The sequence below is a fragment of the Rousettus aegyptiacus genome, unplaced genomic scaffold (genome assembly GCF_014176215.1).
Source record: "Rousettus aegyptiacus isolate mRouAeg1 unplaced genomic scaffold, mRouAeg1.p scaffold_m13_p_17, whole genome shotgun sequence".
Lineage (NCBI taxonomy): Eukaryota > Metazoa > Chordata > Mammalia > Chiroptera > Pteropodidae > Rousettus > Rousettus aegyptiacus.
The window spans coordinates 34,607,898-34,627,152 of NW_023416292.1; the positions used below are offsets into that span (position 1 = coordinate 34,607,898).

Below are 19,255 nucleotides of genomic sequence, written 5' to 3' on the forward strand. Positions count from 1 at the left end.
TGTACCCCGAGCTCTTACTCCCCAGGCACAACAAGCCTCATCATGCGATGGTCTCCCCTAATGTACTCTTTCCTTAGGAAGATCTAGAGTAAGGTGACAAGAGGGCAAATATACCTCGGTTTTGCCTGACCTGCGCTTGAAATGGCCAATTCCCTCGGGAAATCTCCACCCGTCAGCCGTGTCTCCAACCCTCCCCCACCGATGTGGCCCCGGTTTTGTCAGACATACCTCGTGACAGCCGCACCCCACCCCATAAAGGGCTTTAGCCCCAACAGAAGCGAGGCTGTGCAGAAACGTGGTATTTATTGAGAACCATCTGCCTGAAAACTTGATCTATGTGCATGCGTGTGTGTGTGTGTGTGTGTGTGTGCGTGTGTGCACGTGCACGTGTTTGGGACAGCGTGGTCCTCGGTCAATGGTACAATCAGATGGCCTTGGCCAGCCCCACGCGGTTGTTGGCCCTGTCGAATACGCTGAAATACTCTCGGAGGAACACATCCCCGAGGATCCACGGCTGGGAGGCATCTTGGCCCTGGAAGCTACTGAAGCAGTAACCTGTGTCCTGGAAAAGGCAGGATTGAGGTGAAGCTACCCAATGCCTTCCCCCACCCCGCCCCACACCCTATTATTTTCCTTGAAATCACCTCCTAATGTAAGCAAACGAGTATCAGATTCATCTCACTCAATAGATAAATAAATTGTTGTTCAAAAAATACAGTGACTTAATCCAAGATCGCCTGGCGGGGTCCCCTTACCCGACTCCTCTGCACTTGTTCTCTCTAGCCCCCTGCCTTCCAATTCACATCACCTACTTTCCTGATGACCAGCCAGAGCAGGATTAGGGGCCCGAGGCCTTGCCAGTTTGGGATGCTTAGGATTAGGCCAAAGCGGAGACCAGCAGATCAGCAGGGATGATGGTCAGGTCCCCACAGAGCCCAAAGGATCTAAGAGACTCTCAGGCAGAGCTCCGGCCCCCTGGGCTTGGCAGCTGGAGCAGTGGGTGGAGGTTCCACAGTAGGCTGTGGTCCTGCTCCTCCCCCTTCCCCTTCGAGCCACTGGGCTCTCTCCTTCCCAACTGCCCCATTTATTCCAGAACCAGCCCGCAGTAGCCACAAACAAAGCCCAAGGACAACAGGGCCCCACTCGGAAGGACCAGTAGGCCTACACGTACGCCCTGCATTGCCTATCGAGACCTGCCGCTTATCACCGACTTCGCTGACTTGCCGTGACAGAGTCAGAGAGAGCTGGACGAACTGGGGTGCCTTCTCTGAGACTCATACCTGGATGGTGTAGGCCGAGGGGGGCAGTGGGTACGTTCTGCCGTTGATCTCAAAGACCACCGTGGGCATGCTGCTCAGGCTCCCGCAGTCGACGAAAAACTAACGAACACACAAACAAACAAAACAGAAACAGACTCATGGACTCAGAGAACAACCTGGTTGCCGGAGGGGTGGGGATGGGTGAACAGGGTGAAAGGGATCGAGGGGTGCTCACTTCCAGTTAGGAAATAAACGAGTCATGGGCATTTCATGTACGGCATAGAGAAAACAGTCAGTAATATCATAACAACTTGGTACAGCGACAGATGGTAACTATCAGTGATCACATCGTAAGGTACATAAATGTCGGATCACTGTATTATACACCCGAAACTCATATAATATTGTATGTCGCTATGCTTTAGTAAGTAATACTTTTTTTAAAGACCAGAGGATGTCCTTTTTAAAGGACAATAGGTGTCATCTGACTGGAGGAGGCAGAGAAGGTCCCGGGCAGGACCCCTTCCTCTGCACCAGAAGCCGGGTGATGGGGAGGAGGCTGCCTTCTCAGAGGGCCTTGGGGAGGCTCTCGGGCTGGGACTCCCAAGACGTGGTCCCTGAAAGAGTCACACTGATGAGGACCAGCTGTCGGCCAACCCAGGGACAGGCCCCGGCTCGGGACGAAGAGGGGTTCGCCTGGTGTTTTCCCTCCAGGTCCAGCCGGGCTCCCGAGAATACCGAGCGCACTTCTGGAGGAAGACGGGAGGCCAGTGGGTGGAGGAGGAACGAGGGGGCACAACAAAGCTCAGCGGTCGGGGAGTGCGACCCTCCTGGGGACGAGAAGTCAGGCTGTGGCCACTGGGTGAGACCTGGGAACAGCGGTGGGTCACAGCTGGAAGGCCACTGTGGAGGCCTCCCCAGAAATCCGAAAAGTCTTAACTTCTGTGGGGTGAACGGGCTCCCTCACTGACTCACTTTGCCATTTCTCCTGTGTGCAAAGGACGGGCAGGGGCGGGGGCATAAGAGCCTGGACTCACCTGGCCATCCTGGACCTCTGTGGCACCGATGGTCTGCTGGATGTTGAGGATGTCACTGCTGAGCCCATACAGAAAGGAAGTGCCTGTGTCCAGTATGGCCTGACAGCCCCCGTGACAGGCCACCACCACGCCATCGATGGTGACACTGCAGAAGGGGACAGGATGGCCTTGCGGCATTCCAGCACCTGGCTCTTCCTCCCCGGGGCCCTGCGGACCCACCCCTGCCAGGACCCTCAGGCCCCTTTTTAAGTCCCCATAACTTCCCGAGCTCAGAGGAAAGACAGAAAACCATTTCCCCCCAACTCAGTGGCTGAATCGAGGCCACCCCACCTTCTATGGGACAGAAACTGCCATAAAACGGCAAAGCCGTGTGCAGTGGGCTGGGCTGGGCTGCGCACTGCGCCAGGCACCTCAGGATCTGGTTCCTTCACGTTTTCGCCCCACCATTTCCTTGCTGCACATCCGGGCAAGTTACTCAACCTTCCTGCACTCAGGCTTCGCACTCACGAAATGGGCACGTTAACAATGCCTTCCCTGACTTCCCCCGGGCTGGGCGTGAGGTTCGAACTCGAAATTAGTAAAGGATAAAACGAGGATGATAATGGCGCCTACCTCATGAGGCTTTAGTGAGGACTAAACGAGACAGTAATATTACCACTCAGTACGACACCTAGCAGGAAGTAGGTGCTCCGTAGGCACAGCTCGCTCGCCATATTAGCAAAGACTAGGTGAAGGTGCGACATTCTCGCTGTCAAAGGTCATTGGCTTCGGGGCGTCTAATTCAGACTCTGACCTGATGGTCTTTGGAGCTACCGTGCTGCAGTCCTTCTCAAAGCCTCGTGGGCTGCCACCCTGGCCCTCGACGTCCCCACACCTGGAGTCAGCCTCTGGCTGGGCTCCCTCCCAGCTGCCAATCACTCACCTGTCCACGGTGAACTGCCAGTACTGCTGCACGGTCACGGGCACCCAGTGCAGTGAGCCTCTGTAGTAGGATGAGTCGATGGCCCCCAGCATGAGCACGCTCCCCTCCTCGTTCCTGAAACCAAGGACAGGCTCGTTGGGGCTGCACCGCCCGGGCCGCAGCATCCTTTTCCTCTGAGCTCTGCAGGCCCCTCCCCCAACCTGAGGCAGCTCCGGGAGCTGTGCGAGGGGAGGCCAGGAAGCAACCCACCTTGCAGGCTGCATGGCCGCCATCCTCGGGTGTGCCCAGCTGTCGCCCTGTGTCCCCGCCTCCCACCACCCAACGCGTTCTGCCCCCGGCCCTTTGCCCGCGAGCAGGAGAGGGTGGCCCCAACGAGGTCCCACACGCTTGGCATTAAACTACCACCTCAGCCCAAACCCCTCTGTGTCCTGTCTCACGGCCAGGGGGCACTGGTCGGCACGCTAGTATCACCTGCTTCCCACTCTGCTGTCCCGGGTCCTCGACCTCGTCAAGGCCCCGCCACCTGCCTGCTCCAGCCTAACATCCCTCTGTCTCACCTGAACGGCTCCCGCTCGCGCCTCAGCGACCCTCCCCCTGCCACCTGCGCGCTCAAGCACCTCGGTCAGAGGAGGCTTCCGCGTTACCGCTCCGCCTCTGGTGCCCTCTGGTGCCCTCTGGTGCCCTCTGGTGCGTGTGGGCCTCCCCTGCGGCCCTTTCCCCACATCCTCACCATTGTGTGCGTGATTGTGTGCGGCCTGTGGACCCTGCTAAAAAGTTAACTCTTTTTTTCTTGTTTGCCGATCTGTCCTCATCTCCTGGCACAGTCCCTGCGCATGGAAGGGGCCCACAAACACCTACTGAGTGAGTGAGTGAGCGAATGAATGAACGAACGAACCCGTTTATCTCTTGCCTGGGTTCCGCTGACCTCAGCCACCCAACCCCTTCTCCCAGGTACGGTCCCCTTCTCCCTGTCCCGCCCCCGCCCCCATGTCCAGCTGAGCTGCGCCATCAGAGCGGCAGGTGAGGAAAGCAGGGACGAGTGGGTGAAGTCGGCAGCCCTGGACCCCAGGCGTGGCTCGGCCGCCAGCCGCCAGGGTGGTCGTCCCGACGGGCCTCGGTTTCCCACACGTGAGGGGAGAAGGTAAGACTCCTCTGGAGCCTGCTCTAAAAGCCTGTGAATCTCAGTGACGTCAACAAATGGTCCCTGAGGCCTGCCGCTTTGTAAAAAAGTTAAAAGCCCCTGGGCAGAGATGGGGCCAGGCTTCTTCTTCTTCTTTTTTTATTTTTTTTTTATGCCAGAAATGAACATCAGATTTCGGCCCAGTAAACTCTGACTGCTTCGGTGACTACGTTGGGGACCCTGCCTAGAAACAAGGAGAGGGTTGGCCTGGCCGCTGGTGACCACCACGAGCTGCAGTGTCCCTGACGGGGGGACACTCTCCGGCTGACAGTCCTTGCCAGGCCGTGGAGGTCCGGCCCTGGCGGGCTGCAGCTCCTACCTGCTCATGTACACGGAGAACAGGTCCTGGGCCACCAGGTGATGCTTCATCATGTTGTCAAACACAGGCTCCGAGCCATTGCTGGCCTGAAACGGGTAGGACAGGCCCAGGATCCCGTCCATCTCGGCGTAGAAGAAGACTTCGCTAGGCTCCTGCGTGCTCAGGCCCACGGTCTGGTGGGAGTCCACGATGTTGGAGACCTGAAAGAGAAGCAGAGAGACCTCCGCCAGGGGGCCCTTCTCCGGAGGCAGCCAGGCCCCCCGCCCCTCGCCAGGCCGCAGTTAACGGAGCTAAAGGAAAGAGGCCGCCCTTCCCTGCTCTGGGCCACGGTCCGGAGAGAAATGGCTCCTGAGAGAAATGGCGCAGTGGGCGGGGAGGGGGGAGCAGGAGGACACAGGGGAGAAGGCAGGCAGCGTGGTCATGGTGCAGAAGCTGGGGGACGAGCCCAAAGAAGGCGGTGGGATCAGGGGTGCCCTGAGGCCCTCTGCCAGCCTGTAGCCCTCCCCGCGGCTGCACCTGGGGCATCTCCCAGGGAACAGCTGTGGATGGGCGCAAGACCACACATGCATTTTGCATGTAAAAGACCAGCTGAACTGACCCTGTCACCAGGGACAAGTACCTCTTGGAGCCTCGATCTCCTCGTCTGTTTAATGGAATAATAGCCCCTGCATCTCAAGGTAGGCTAAATAACACCAATGCTGAACATTTATCCAGCACTTACTAAGTGTTTGGCCGTTGAATATTTATTGGCACTCTGAGAAGGAAGTGCTGACGCCCAGATAGTCTCTCAGGTTGCCCACTCGCCTGGACAGCCGACCCTGAGCCACCGTAGGGTCCCAAGGGCCCTCCCGCTTCCACTCTGTCCCAGTGACCTGTCCTCCACACGGGCAGCCAAAGTGATCTTTGAAAATGGACATCAAGTCATGTCGCCCGTCCAGAGGCTCCTGATGGCACTGAGGAGGAAACCCTTGCCCGAGAGTCCCCTGTACTCTGGTCCTGCTTCTTACGGCCCGTCTCACTCCTCTGGTCCCTTAACTCCTCTCCACCTACACTGATCTTTCTCTGCCTCGGATGCCCCGACTCACTCTCCCTCTCACGTGAGATGGCTGAGCGGGACCTGGTCCCTGAGGCTCTCTCTCCCTGCCCCCTGCCCATGGAGGGTGAGTGAATGCAGCCAGAAACATCACAGCCTAGGCCGACAAGCAAGGGTCAGCTTCCCGGTGAAGATACAGACTCTTTCTCTGAACCCAGAAGACCAGAAAAGAAAGCAAATGGCCCCAGGTAGCAAAAGAAGTAGGACACCTGGGCAGGGGACGAGGCCTTCCAGAGACCCGTCTGCTGGGCCACCTCGGCCAGTGGCTGTCTGGTACTGACTCTTGGGGACACTTGAGTTGGATGGGCATGTGCTCAACCAGGGGAAGAGGCTGAAGAAGGGGCCGTCGACAGAAAAAGGCTGTGTGTTTTTCAGCTCAAAGCCAAAAAGGACTTCAGCCAGATCCAAGGAAGAACCCGAAGAAGATCGAGGTGATCGATGCCAAGGGATGCCGCTTCATTTTTCCTCTTGGATGGTGGATGAGGAAGGAAAGAAAGGAGCCGGCATGCACTGGGCACCTACTCTGTGCTGCATTAGGGACTTCAGGGGCCAAAAAGGGGCGAGAGAAAGGGGACCTGCGTCCGGAGCGCGTAGATGCTCTTTGCCTTGAAAGAAGGTGCTGCTCTGGGACTTGCAAAGAGTGAGCTCCAGCCAAGAGCAGCGTTCAGAGAGTCGGGGATGTGGGTCTGGCACTCAGCTCCCACCGTCACCGACTCTGTGACTTCAGGCAGGTTCTCAACTCATCTGAGCCTCAGTTTCCTCGTCCGAGTAGTGGGGATAGTAATACCTTCCTCAACCAGCTGTTGGAGGGAGTGGGTTTAAGATGAGGTCACGCATACGACACTGAAGAGCTCAGTGTCCGCACGGGCTAGGGATTCTCAACTAACTGCGGCAAGGACGGACGACGAAACCGAGTGGGAAGATGGAAACTGCATCCGGAAAAGCCTCTGAGGACTGATGTGGGCAGGAGAGGAGGAGGGAGGGACAGCCCACAGCTGCTGGGGGCCAAAATCCTCCTCGGGGTCCTTACCCACCGGGCCACCTAGCGGGGGCAGGACCCGAAGGGCCCCCAGGCACCAGCGGGAGGTTCGGCCCACCAGAGCCTCCCTGTCTGGGTGAGGAAGCAGCTGACGGAGAGGGGAAGGTGAGCGCCGGCTGGCCCGAAGCCCCACTCACCGTGACAGTGTCAGAGCCCAGAAACCCCTCCATGCTGCCCGTGCCGTACTGGAGGGACATGACCTGGCCCAGATCCTGGAAGGTGGAGGACTTGGATGGGTCGAAGCGGCGGTGGTTTTCTGGAATACAGACCCAGAGTTAGTGGGGCGCATCCGATATTCTCGCCGCTCGACAGTGCCGGCCGGGACTGAAACCCTTACCCGATCGTATAAAAGATAGAGTCTAAACACTAACCACGTCTCTACTGGAAATAAGCAGCCAGTTCTCTCCTAAGCCCACAGAATTTAATAAAGAAAATGCTTCTTTGCTGCTCAACCCACCAGTGCTACCTGTGAGTTTCCAAAACGAGAGAGAGACAGAGTGAGAGAGAGAGAAGAAATAAGGGAAGAGGGAAGGAAGGAAGGAAGGAAGGAAGGAAGGAAGGAAGGAAGGAAGGAAGGAAGGAAGGAAGGAAGGAAGGAAGGGAGGAAGGGAGGAGGTAGAGAAGGGAGGGAGGAAGAAAAAGCCATTTCTGTGGTTGCCTGGAACCCTTTGCTTTCATCAGCTTTGTAATCTTAGACCGGTTTCTTTTTTTCCTCTGGACTTGGTTTCTTCATCTGCTAAATGGGGATGAAAAGAGTGCCAACCATCCCAGAAATTATAACATATGGAATGTTTTCTCATCATTAGTAATAGGTCCTCTCTCTTTACCCACCCAGCACCCCCTAATGTGCCGTGGCCCCATTTTATAGAAAGGAAAACTGAGAACCCAGGAGAGTAAGCAGCTCGCCCTGGCTCCTTACAGAGACAAAACGAAACAAAAAAAAAAAACAAGGTTCTCTCACTTTCGGCTCGTGTTCTCTATATTAGACCCAGGATTTGTACACCTTCCCGGTCCACGGCCACTTGGAAGGGTTGAGCAAAGACAGGGGACAGGACTGGGAATGTCAAAGCAGCTCTACTGCAATCTCGGTTTCCCCCTGGCCACCCTGACCACTGCGGAGACCTGGCTCAGAGTCTGCCCCTGAGGGGTGGGGAGGGGGCCGGGGCAGCAGGGGAAGGGAGGTCACTCACTGCAGGCTGCGCTCTTGCAGTAGACAGAGGGTACCCAGAGGTCTGGGGAACCGGTGTCAAAGGCCACGGTGAACTCCTGGGGCGGGGTCCCGATGCTGATCTTCCCGAAGTACTGAACCTGAGGACAGAAGGCACAGGGTCAAGGGCGTGGAGGGCAGTGGGCTGGTGAGGGTCGATTCTGGCCATGGAGCCCTCTGGGTCTTGTAGATCCTGTGCTTTCTGCCCAGAGACCTGGGAGGTCAAAGGGGAAGAAACAGGGGAGGGTTCTCCAGGCCTTACTCTGGGTGTCTACCACCACCCACCTCCGGCCACACCTGGTCTGCCCCTCCCACCGGCCCTGCAACTGCTGCTGGAATCTGCCCCCAAAGCAGACTTTAGACCAAAACGTAAGCCCTGCCTTGACTTTAGACCAAAAAAAGCAAGATTAGGCCACCTGCCGGGGCAGGGACAGAGAGGGGGCACCAGTGAGGTACAGGCCTCGAGCCCCAGCCCAGCTGCGCCTGCCACACCGCCTCGCCAGCTCTCCCCGTGGGTCAGATCTCGGGCTGGGGTGGGTGGAGGGTGGTGGAGATGACCTCGACAAGGAAACAAGAATCCAGGGAGAAAAGGCTGGTGTTTACTGCCAAGGGTGACAGATGAGAGAGTCAGGCTCCAGAAAGAAGGCAGGCACCAGGGGCTTCCCCACCGTGTCCCGGGCAGCTGCGGAGAGGCCACGAGCTGCCCCATCCCTGCCGAGCCCAGGATGGGACATGGGCCGCCTGGGCCGGGAAAGGCAAGGCAGGCAGGTGTGAGGTTGGATCTGGGAGCAGACGATGCCCCGCCCCCCCCTTAACCTTCACCCCAGGGATATAGTCTATGGGAAGGAGAAGAAGGAGAAGGTCCTCTGAGCTCAGACCCTTCCGGCCAGACACTGAGAGCCCTGGAGGCGGGAGCATAGGGCTGCAGAGCTGACGGAGGGGCACGGAGGGCGGGGAGGGGCCAAAGGTGGGGGCAGGGGTGGGGCAGGGGCGTCCTGCACCCTGTGTGCGAATCCTAACTAGAAGACTGGCAGAGCCACTCACGTCCAGGTAGTTGACCATGGGCTCCTGGGCCACCTTCGAGTTCTTCCTGCTGCTGATGGCATGGCCGTGAGTCCTCAGGAAGTCCTCCAGGAGCCCGCGCTCCTTCAGGGCCTTTCTCAGCGACTTGCCTTTGTGCAGAGGGACCCTGGGGAGAAGGAAGGGTTAGCGAGGAGGGTTAACATCCCCTGGGAGTGAGTCCAGCCTCTGAGGAGCACCCAGGCCGGATGCTCCAGGCTCTGCAAACCACTCCCCTGCTATTTTTATCACAACACAAAGTAAAAAATATATTTTATATCAGTCCACATGTCAGTGCCTACCCTGACTCGACGGAGGGCACTCTGGTATTTTCTACTTCTTTCTCTTTTTTCTTTTTTTTTTTTAATGCTGGTGGAGACTCAGTAGATATATTTTATAACCCGCTAATGAGTTTTGCAACTCTGAGGTTTGAGAGACACTCAGCACGTTATCATTCAGTTTCCAAAGTCTTGCTGTTCACCTACTATGTGCCAGACACAGCATGAGGCACAGGAAACACAGTAGTGAATAGGGTAGGGTCTCTACCCTCCTGAGCACACTGTCTGGATTGGAAAACGTTGTCCCCCACACTAGTAAATACTATGCCAATGCTCCCGCCCTTCGTAACCCCTTTACTTGGCTCTCTTCGTAGCCTAAGGTGGGTGAAATTCTTCAGAGGCTTTCAGCGGAGACCGAGGTCCCCACGGAGCTCCTGATAGAGTTTGGGCGTTGGGTGCTGGAAGCAGATCAGCAGGAAGAGGATGGAGAGGGGAAACAGCAGGAGCTGGTTGGTCTGAGGCACTTTGGGTGGCTCCCGGAGACCTCTGAGCTTCAGCTCCCTCCCACGCAAAACGGATGAACTCCTTCCTTTCCAGCCACTCTCCTGGCCCTGCCTTTGACCAAGTGGTTTCACTTCTCTGGCCCTTGGTCTCCTCTCCCGGAGGCCGAAGGAATGGAGCTTCATGATTCCCAGTGTCCCTTCCAGCTTCCAAGAGTCACATGGCTCTCCCGTGTCGGGCTGACCTAAGGGTCACTGGAGACTACAGACGTGCAAATGCTTCGAGGATAATAAAACGGCAGCAGTTTTAAGACGCATACAGAAAATGACGTTTCGTGTGTTATTCATGACCCCACATGGAACAGCCTTGTGTGTGGATTATGGTCTGTCTTCAGATGCCTCCCACCCAGAGCCCTCGTGTGTGACCTCAGCCAGGACCTGACTTACAAATGAAAGCTCTCGAGACATTTCTCGGCCTTGGTCTCTGAGGATAGAAAAGGACTTGAGCCTTAACGGAAGGAGACTGAGCTGAGCTCCTGGGACCAAGCCCACAGCTGCCCTTTCCTGTGTCCCCATGTCCGGTCCCCAGTGCTTCTCGCCTGCTCAGCTCTGGCTCCCGATCAACTCAGCCCCTCCCTGCTGTGTGCCTGGCGACTCCCACAGCAGTGACCGTGACTCTGCTGGGCTGTCCTCTCCCAGCATGAGGTCCCAAGAAACATCCCTCAAAAAAAACTCAAGCCTGGAGACTAGAAGTAGTGTGACATCATGTCAACCCACAAGTCCACTTGGGACCAAACCCCAACTCCCCCCTTACTAACCACGTGGCCTTGGGCAGCCCTGACCCTCCCTGAACCAGCATCCTCAGCAGTAAAATGCAAGTAATATTTGCCTAGTCCATGAGGACTAGCGAGACTATAGTTAAAATCCAGTTCAGTGTCTGGCACCTGGTAGCAAGTACCTCAATAAACATCAGCCGTTATTTTGGGAAGAGAACCTGGGAACGTCACCCGAAGGACTTGGTACCATAGAGAACTTGATTTTGTTTGACAAATGCATACATAGCTCTTACAAGGTGCCAGGCATTGTTGAAAGCATCTTATGACTATTAATTAGCTCATCTGCTCCTCATAACCCTAAGAGACAGACACTTCTGTCATCCTAATTAGACCACAGATGAGGAAACTGGGCACAGAGGATCAGGTTCGAGTTGGAGCTAGGGATCAAACTGCAGGCAGTTTGACTCCAGAAGCCAGACCCTTAATCTCCCAGGCTGCCCCACACTTTGGAGTGTAGGGGCACACTTAGAGGAAAAGGTCCCAACGTGCAACGAGGCTGACAGGGAACGATTATTTTGGGGACCTGCTGCATTTACTCCAAAGACTTCCCGGGGGGAACCAATGGCTGGAAGACCAGGGAGAGGCTAGCCCAGAGGGATGCAGAGATACCCTTCCCGTCCCCTGCAGCTTGACACCCACCTAGTGATGCCACTGCCCTGGGTCAGAGCGAGGACTGCAAGGAGCACCACGAGACGCCTCATCCTGGATGGTGGGCCGACAGCCGCTGGAGCCAGGGCCCGTTCCCCCAGCCTTTATGGAGGGTGTGAGGTTCCCTCTGGCTGGAAGCCCAGGCTGCAGAGATAACCTCTGACTTCGGGCCCCTCCACAAACACATTCAGATAGCACCCAGACTACCAACACCTACTCTGATAAAGGCCAAAGTTCCACCACTCCAGGGACTTCGAGGATGGAGGGGACACATGCTGAGAAATGTCGCACGGGTCTCCCGATCCGACATTCCCTTCCAAACAAGACTTCCTAAGCTAACGCGGGCCAGGCCACCAGCAGAAACCTGCCCATGCTCCACTTTACGGTGTGTCAAGAAGCCTACGTGCAACAGACCCCACCCCGCTCCTGCCCCCGCGTCCTCCCCTCTCTGGGCCTGACTTCACAGGAGCTGGCAGCCTGCCCTGTCCAGGAACCCCCAGTCCAGTCCCCTGAGCCCAGTTTTCCAGAGAGAAATCAGTCTACCCCCAAAGTGGCATCTGAGGCAGAGTGTTCAATTTGTCACCCGGGGTCTAAGAGAGACAGCGGGCCCAAGACCCCTGCACGCCCAGGGCTGTGGCCCTTGGTCCATGTTCAGAGGGTGCTGGGAAGAGGAGGGGTAGATCCTGGATCCCATGAGCAATTGAGAAGATGGAGGAGGTGAGCAGGGAGGTGAGCAGGGAGGTGAGCCGGGGAGGCAGAGGTGTGCCGCAGGCAGAGAGGAAGAAGGAAACTTTGACATGATGGTCAGGTTTAGGGATCAGGTTAGGCCAAGACTTGGCATCTGAGGCCCACCCGGGGGTCCAGGAGAAACTTCTGGGAGGCACACACACAAGGGCTGTGATGCGTAGAAGGTCGCAGAGTCTGGGCCAGACAGGCCACGTGTACCTTCGGGCCTGTAGCCTGAGCGAGAATGAGGAAAACAAGGACTTAGCCGTGGAGGGGGCAGAGAAAACCAGGACCGGGCAGTGGGGGGAGGCTGTAAACTGGAGAGTGGGCACCAAGTCAGGGCGTGGGCACCACACGTGTGCAGGGGACCGACCCCAAGCAGGACCGACATCCGCATAGCTGGGGGGCTCGGCGGCTGCAGAAGAAGAAGGCGTGGGACTGGAGCCGAGAGGGCAGGTGGGGTGTGCTGGGCCCGGATGTGGGGGGGCGGGGCTCAGAGAGGGACAGACCCGGAAGTTCCCCGTACTTGACTTGTAAGGGCCGCAGGAAGGACCCTGAGGACGCCTATCGGCCTATCGGCAGGTCCGATCCCTGCCGTGGCCATGCCCCACCCACACGCCTCCCCTGGAGGCTGGGATACTGCTGCTCTCCACGCCCCAGGACCCCCAGGACGGGCCACAAGCAGCTGTCTTCACAGCACTTCCCTTTTCAAAAGCCAGGGGAGCAGAGAGAAAAACGCGCTGCATGGCCGGGTCCGTTTCCTGTTCCTCCCCGAGGATGTTGCCCTGTCCTGTGTCAACGGCTCTACGTCGAGGCGGCGTTTCTTCCCATATACCTACGCCTAGCATGGCACGTAGTAGATGCTCAACAAACGTTTGGTTAAGCAAATGGACGAATAGATGGTCTTCCCGTCGCTCTCGAGGAACAGCGGGCTGCCCCTTTCTTATGTCCTGCAGACGAGGAGATGGAGGCTCAGAGAAGTTAAAGGGTGTGCCCGGGACGAGGAAGAGTTTGAGTGGTCACCAGACTCCGGGTCTGACATGCTACACACTACATCATCACAGGGCCGAGCACGCTGTGGAAGTTTCATGAGTTTACAGTGTCAAGCCTGGGGGTAGCTCTGCTTCCGGCTCGCGCCTTCCAGCCTCTGGACACCGGTGGGAGCAGCCATACCCATGGGCTGCAGGCCCATTGGCAGCATCTGGGGCTGGGACCCTCTAGGCTCGGCGACATCAGATGGGAGTGGTATGTTCCTCTGTCCCATGTCACCAGTGTGTCCCATGCTGACCCAGCAGCAAACACTCCCAGACAATGAGCCTTGGAAGTGGGGCTTGGTCGCCTCTCCCACTGGAAGGTGACCGTCGAAGCCAAGAAACAAAGATCCCTTGGCATTGGCTGCTCTGTGTTTATCCACAGATTGGGATCCTTCTAACAGCAGTCAGGCACACTATCAGGAATGCTGCCCCAGGCTGCACAGAGCGTTAAGACTGTGTATCCAAGGCGGGAGGCAGGCGAGACCTGCAAAAGCCGCGATAAGATTTCATTACTGGTTACCCAGGCCCAGGCGGGGACGACTCCACGACCTAGAAATCCTGTGAGTGGGGACTGACTCACAAGCATATCTAAAACAAAATCAGGGCTGGGGACAGCCTCTCCTGGGTACCCAACCTTGTAATCTCCACTCAACCATGAGCAGCGACAAAGCCAATTCGATTCGATTTCTCAGACACCGGACCTAGAGACAGGAGCTGAGGTCATGTCGACCCCTAGGAAGGCCACAGTCAGGTGGGAGCAGATTGTCTTGCTGTGATAAGCATTATGGGAGGAAAGCCAAAGGGACAGACACCTCCTGCCGCAAGGGGCCAGGAGGCCGGGGAGGCCGGGGAGGCAGGAGAGGCAGGGCAGGCGAGCACAGTCTCCGGAAAGTGCAGGGTCCTGGACTTGAACCCTGGGTCTTCCACGTGGTGGTGGAAACTTGAGCAAGCCCCTCTACTTCTCGATGCCTCGGTTTCCTCTTCTGCAGAGACAGTGATACCGAGAGGGTCGTGTGAGGATCAAAGAAAAGAGACTGAAGCGCTTCCACGTGCTAAGCCTTCTGCAGATGAGTCACAAATGACTGCACTTGGGTGACAGTCTTGGTTCCTCATCTGTGAAACGTGAGATTTACGAGCTCATGGAGCCGGAGTGTATCTCAGGTGTGCACAAAGCATCGCTTCTTTTCTTGTTCTATAAAGCAATTGAATTTCTGCATTGTGCCCCCAAACCTCCAGGCTGGGGGGAAATGAACCTTAGCCATTTTTGCACAGAGCCTCGCTGAGGTGCTTCCACTCGTGTGACTCTCAGCCTCCCAGGTTCAGGGGTGTGCCCGCCTGGGGCCCCCGTTTCCTGCGCGCCTCACCTGGGCCAGCCCAGCCTTCTGGAAGCTGCCTTGGTCATGCTCCCCCAGACAAGCCACATGGCCGCTCCTCCCTGGTCTTTCCGCCTCCCTGAGCCACCACCAGGAAGCAGGATGCAGGGCCCTGCCATTCAGGACCTGCCTGTCTCCTCCACCTCTTCCTTCTGCATCCTCGAGGCTTCAGGCAACCACATCCGGACCTGGGATTCCTGCAGGTCACCTCTGCTTTCTGCCCTGCCCACATCTCCCTCAAGGCAAAGAAAGCCAGAGCTGGCTTTTCCTGTCCTGAGGAAAAGAGAAAGAGGAAAATGAGAGGATTTTTTTTTTAAAAAAAAAATCATAAATCGGTATCTCAAAATATTATTCAACCATACTACAAGTCTATAACAGGCATCGTATGCTTACTTAGTGTCCAACATCCAGCATTTACTCCTTAAAGTGCCTTCATTTTACAGATGAGCAAAGAGGAGCTTGCAAAGCCTCTTTTTCCAAGTCACTCGGCTAGTAATGAATGGAGCTGGGATTTTAACCTGTCTGTCTGATTCTTGACTGCACATCCTCTCAGTCTGACCACATGACCCTCCCGGCACCAAAATTCTGTGATAGAGCAAAGATAACCGCATCACGTCCACACTTGACAAGCCTCAGGCTAAAGGAGATCAGGGGTCTTGGGGTCCTTACCGTAGGACAGAGGAACAGCTCAACCGGGAGAGACCTCGGGAGGGTAGAGACCCTGAATACTGTCCTGCACATTTGTAAAGTCCCCACCCTTCTCCCTTCCAGCCCCTAAAATGATCCCTGTGGGCGATGTCCTGGCCATCCACCAGCCGTGGCCGTCAGAACTTCCAAAAATTTTTAAGCACGGTGCACGCCGACGCCGTGTAAACCAAATGGATCACGTGCAGGTCAGATACAAAGCCCAGCCACCCGCTGGCCGTCTGAGGCAGGTGTGGTGGAGAGAGACCCAGACGGGCGGTGGGTTCAGGTGTGTCTGTCTACACTGCCACCACCAACTGGCCGCCACAAGCACCAGTCAGTGCCAGTGCGGGAAACCAACCGGGGACACCAGGACTTTCCATTTTCCAAGAGACACAGGAAACGTGGCTTTGGGGGAAAAATATACCAACTCTTATATGAGGGTAATCTTTTACGTTTACACTGCGCAGACGAAATAAGACAGGTCTGCAGGCGAGTACCCCGGTATGAGCCACTTCACTTATGGGCAGAGCCCAGGAAAAAAAAGAGAAGTTTCTGAGTCCCTGGCCATGATGAAACCAACCAGTGGCTTCTCCAGCCGTGACCAGTGGGGACTGGAGCAGGAGGCCCGGAGGAGAAAGGATAGGCAGAGGGAAGGAAGCGCAGGATGCCCGGCCCTGGCTGGCTCGGTCTCAGGAGGCAGGTCCCCAAGGCGATCTGCCTCAGCGTTCACTCGTTCTGTTCCATCGGGTCTTTGCCTGAAGCGACAGCCAAAGGTTTTCAGCAACTCCTCGCCAATGGGAGGACTAACACCCGGCCGTTAATCAAAGAGGACTTTTTCCTCTGAGATGAATGTGTGTTAAAAATATCAAATATTAATCACTGGCAATATTAATTTATAAGAACGCTTGTCTCCCACTCAACTTCCAAGTCGACATCTGGTGCAACTGCTTTGAAACTAACACTTCGTCTCGGGAATTATAAATAGCCGGAGTTGAAATCTTCACCTTGAACTGAGCAGACACACTCCGTGGGGTAGTTTACAGAAGAAAGAGGACCGCAGTGTGCAGTCAAGTCCTGGGCGGGCCCATCTGGGGTAGCGTTTAATACGTTTAACACACACACACACACACACACACACACACACACACACACACACACAGCAACATCAGAGTGGGAGGGAGGGAGACCAGAGGGCTGGACCTGTTCCCTCCAGGCGGGCTGGGGGTGGTCAGCCTCAGCCCTGCCCACCGGGCCCACTTCCTGATCAGTCAGAGGAGGGACGGGGCATGGGCTGTTACATTCCCCCCGCGCCCCCCAAGATCAGGATTCAGGCTGAGAAGAGTGAATGACTGGGGTCCCCTGGCTTAATCCCTTTCCTACGCTCATGCTGCTAAAACTTCAGTTTCCTAGGCTCCCTGTCTGGCAATTCAGATGTAGTGGCTCTGGGATGGGGGACAGGACTCTGGGTGACCATCTCCACCCCTGGAGATGCCCAGGCCAGGGAAGGTTGGGGGAGCACTGCCGTGGGTGTTCCTCACGGTAGCCTCGCAAGGCGGCGGGAATGAGTGTCCCAATGTGTCCGCTGTGGAAACAGACTCTGAGCTGCCTGACCCCTCAGGGGGCTGAGCTAAGAGCCTGAACCCAGGAGGGACGGGACCACCAGACAGCAGGCCAGGGAAAGGACAGGTCAGCCATGGAGGGGAGAAGGCGGGCGGGAGAGAGGACGGGAGGCGCTGGGGGTAGCGCGCAGGCCCATTGCCGGTTGTCTCCGTCCCCCCAAGGGCTCGGGGCATCCCTCGGCAACGCAGCAAAGCCCCTCCTGCCCACACGCCCGGTGAGCAGCCTGTCTCCACGGGCTCCCAGGAGGGGACAGGCTGTGGTGGGGGTGGAGGCATGACGGCCACAGGCAGCCTTCCTCATGATCAGAGGCACCCATAGGCTCTAAGGAAAGGAAGAAAAAGACTATTCTGAGACCAGACCACTGCTGGTGCACCACTTAGCCATGCCACAGCTGCCCTGTGCCAGTTAGGGCCCTGGTGGCCTTTCTTGTCCACCTGACTGCAGCAGGGAGGAAGGCAGAAACTTTCTATCACTTTTCTGCAGCTGGGGCTTGGCCGCCCCGCTGGGACCAATGCCCCCAAGTGCTCAGCTTCCCACCCAGACAGTCAGGATGCCTTCCTCTGACCCCACCTCCCCGGGCCTGCACCTGGCCTTCTGCTCAGTGTCCCTTCTTGCAGGCTGACGAGACCAGGTATGACAAGCCGGGCGGAGTGGGCTCCCAAATGTCTGATTCCCTTCCCCTCGCCCTGGGAGCGAGTTGTGGGCCGCCTCTGCCCGCGGAGCCGCTTACAAAGACGCCTGCCACCAGAAGTGTCCTGCGAGGAGTGTGGCAGCCCCTAGCCAAGGGGCCTGGGCCCCATTTTCTGTTGCCTTGACTCCCTAATGCCCCATCCAGACAGGCCCCTGCCTCTCCCTCTCCCGGCGGGGCCCCAGCTGGGGGCTGGAGCACATTAGGACATGTGTTTGCCTCCTGGCCGGGGCCTCCTCACCTACAGGGCTTGCCAGCAGCCAGGTGGAGGCCCAGCTGTTGGCTCTCGAAGAGTAGAAATACCAGCCCCTTAAAGGAGCCTCTCCTTTCTCTTCCACAGTCCCCCTCCCCCACCTACCCCCGCTCCCCGCCTTTGTATGCTTGTCCCCGATTTGCCGACTTGCCGCTTTGGTGACCGAGGTTTTCACGGGGACAGTCATTCCGCCCTTCGAAACCCAGCTCTGGACGGGCACAGGCCCGGGCACCGCCCTGGGCAGTCCATCATCCTCACCCCTTCTCGTCTGTATGCCAGTCCTTGTTTTAACAATAAGGCCGCACTCCCGCTTAACTGGAGCTTTTTCGGATAGAAACTAGCCTCTCTCTGCCCCTCGGAAAGAAAATTAGAATTTTTTATTCTGTGTCTAATTTATTTCCTCCAGAAGTTGGGGTGACGGGCTAGGGCAGTGTTTCTCTGGGGGTGAGGGTGCAGGGACCACCGGCATCAGCCGCAGCTGGAGAGGGGCTTGTTCGAGGCCCCACCTGAATCGGGGTCTCCGGGGGTAACCCAGGAATGAGTGCGCCTGGTGCATCCGTGAACTCCGAGTCTGGGAACGGTACGTCTGTGACGTTCCCCGGTACTGTGCCCTCCTGCGGTGCAGCCACCAGCCACGGTGACACCTGCTTCAGGGGACACACGTGCTCTGTCAGGTGTAAATGCAACACAATCTGAGAAGAGCTGGGAGGGAATTCAGAGCCCACTCTCCTTATGCTTTTTCTAGGAAAAAAAAATAAATAAATGAATAGCGCGGTGTTAAGATCGTAGCCCGTATCGAGCGAACATTTCGTTTTACTAGGAAACAGCGACTCCTGCGTTTAAGCCAGGTATCAGATGCCCTTCGATAAGACTGGCCTCTCTGTGCCCGCAGAGTTGGCACTAAGCTCGGCCTACGTAAACCTGGGCTTCTGAACTTCGTGATGATAACAGCGCAATCTGGACAAACCATGGTTTCCTGCCTACCGCGCTGGAATTCTGGGGAACTGTCGCACTCCTAGGAAAGGTTTTCTCTCCTTCCCAGCAATTCTATTCGCTTGCCCCACCGAGGAGACGCCTCCAGGTAACGCTGGCGTAGTGAGCGGTCCCGAGAGGCACAGGAAACCCAGCGCTGAGTGTCTGTCACTTCATCTCAAATAAACATGCGCCAGCTAACTCCCAGCAACCCTGAGAGGCAGGTACTGTCGTTATGGGCACCATTTTACAGCCGGGGAGACTGAGGTAGAGCGGTCCGGTCCTTGGCCAAAGTCCCTGCTTAGCAAGGAGCCCGCCAGGGTTCAAGCTGGCGCACCACCCACCTGTGGGGACGCGTCACCAAGGTATCTTTGCTGCTAACTGTGAGAAAGGCCAACTGAGCAAAATACAAAATGACCAGAAAACGTCAAGCTGCCACCTGACACGCTTGTTTACTCCGTCTTTGGGGCTGTTTTGTGACAGCATTTTGCAGGCTCCTGGACGCCTCGTCTCTGTCGGAACCGT

General features: G+C 56.8%; 1 protein-coding gene across 2 annotated transcripts; it reads right to left on the bottom strand.

Annotated features, from left to right (window-relative positions):
• Positions 1–204: 204 nt before the first annotated feature.
• LOC107516113 (chymosin) lies at positions 205–11,430 on the bottom strand. Of its 2 annotated transcripts, none has more exons than XM_036235270.1 (9): positions 11,369–11,430; positions 9,101–9,245; positions 8,040–8,157; positions 6,987–7,105; positions 4,718–4,917; positions 3,219–3,332; positions 2,297–2,441; positions 1,281–1,379; positions 205–562 (listed from the first exon to the last, which is right to left on the bottom strand). In XM_036235270.1, exons 1-9 carry the CDS (start codon positions 11,428–11,430, stop codon positions 425–427), a joined length of 1,140 nt encoding a protein of 379 aa, XP_036091163.1. In that variant the 3' UTR covers positions 205–424. The 2 variants fall into 2 exon arrangements, with proteins under 2 accessions (XP_036091163.1, XP_016011037.2); XM_016155551.2 differs by lacking the exon at positions 11,369–11,430 and adding an exon at positions 9,752–9,918.
• Between the last annotated feature and the right edge of the window lie 7,825 nt (positions 11,431–19,255).

Coding starts and splice junctions, on each gene's coding strand:
- LOC107516113 (XM_036235270.1), bottom strand. CDS start 11,430: ATGAGGCGTCTCGTGGTGCTCCTTGCAGTCCTCGCTCTGACCCAGGGC. Junction 8,158..9,100: donor CCATGGTCAACTACCTGGAC/GTGAGTGGCTCT, acceptor TTCTGTCCTCAG/GTTCAGTACTTCGGGAAGAT. Junction 4,918..6,986: donor TGGGCTCTGACACTGTCACG/GTGAGTGGGGCT, acceptor CTTCTCTTTCAG/GTCTCCAACATCGTGGACTC.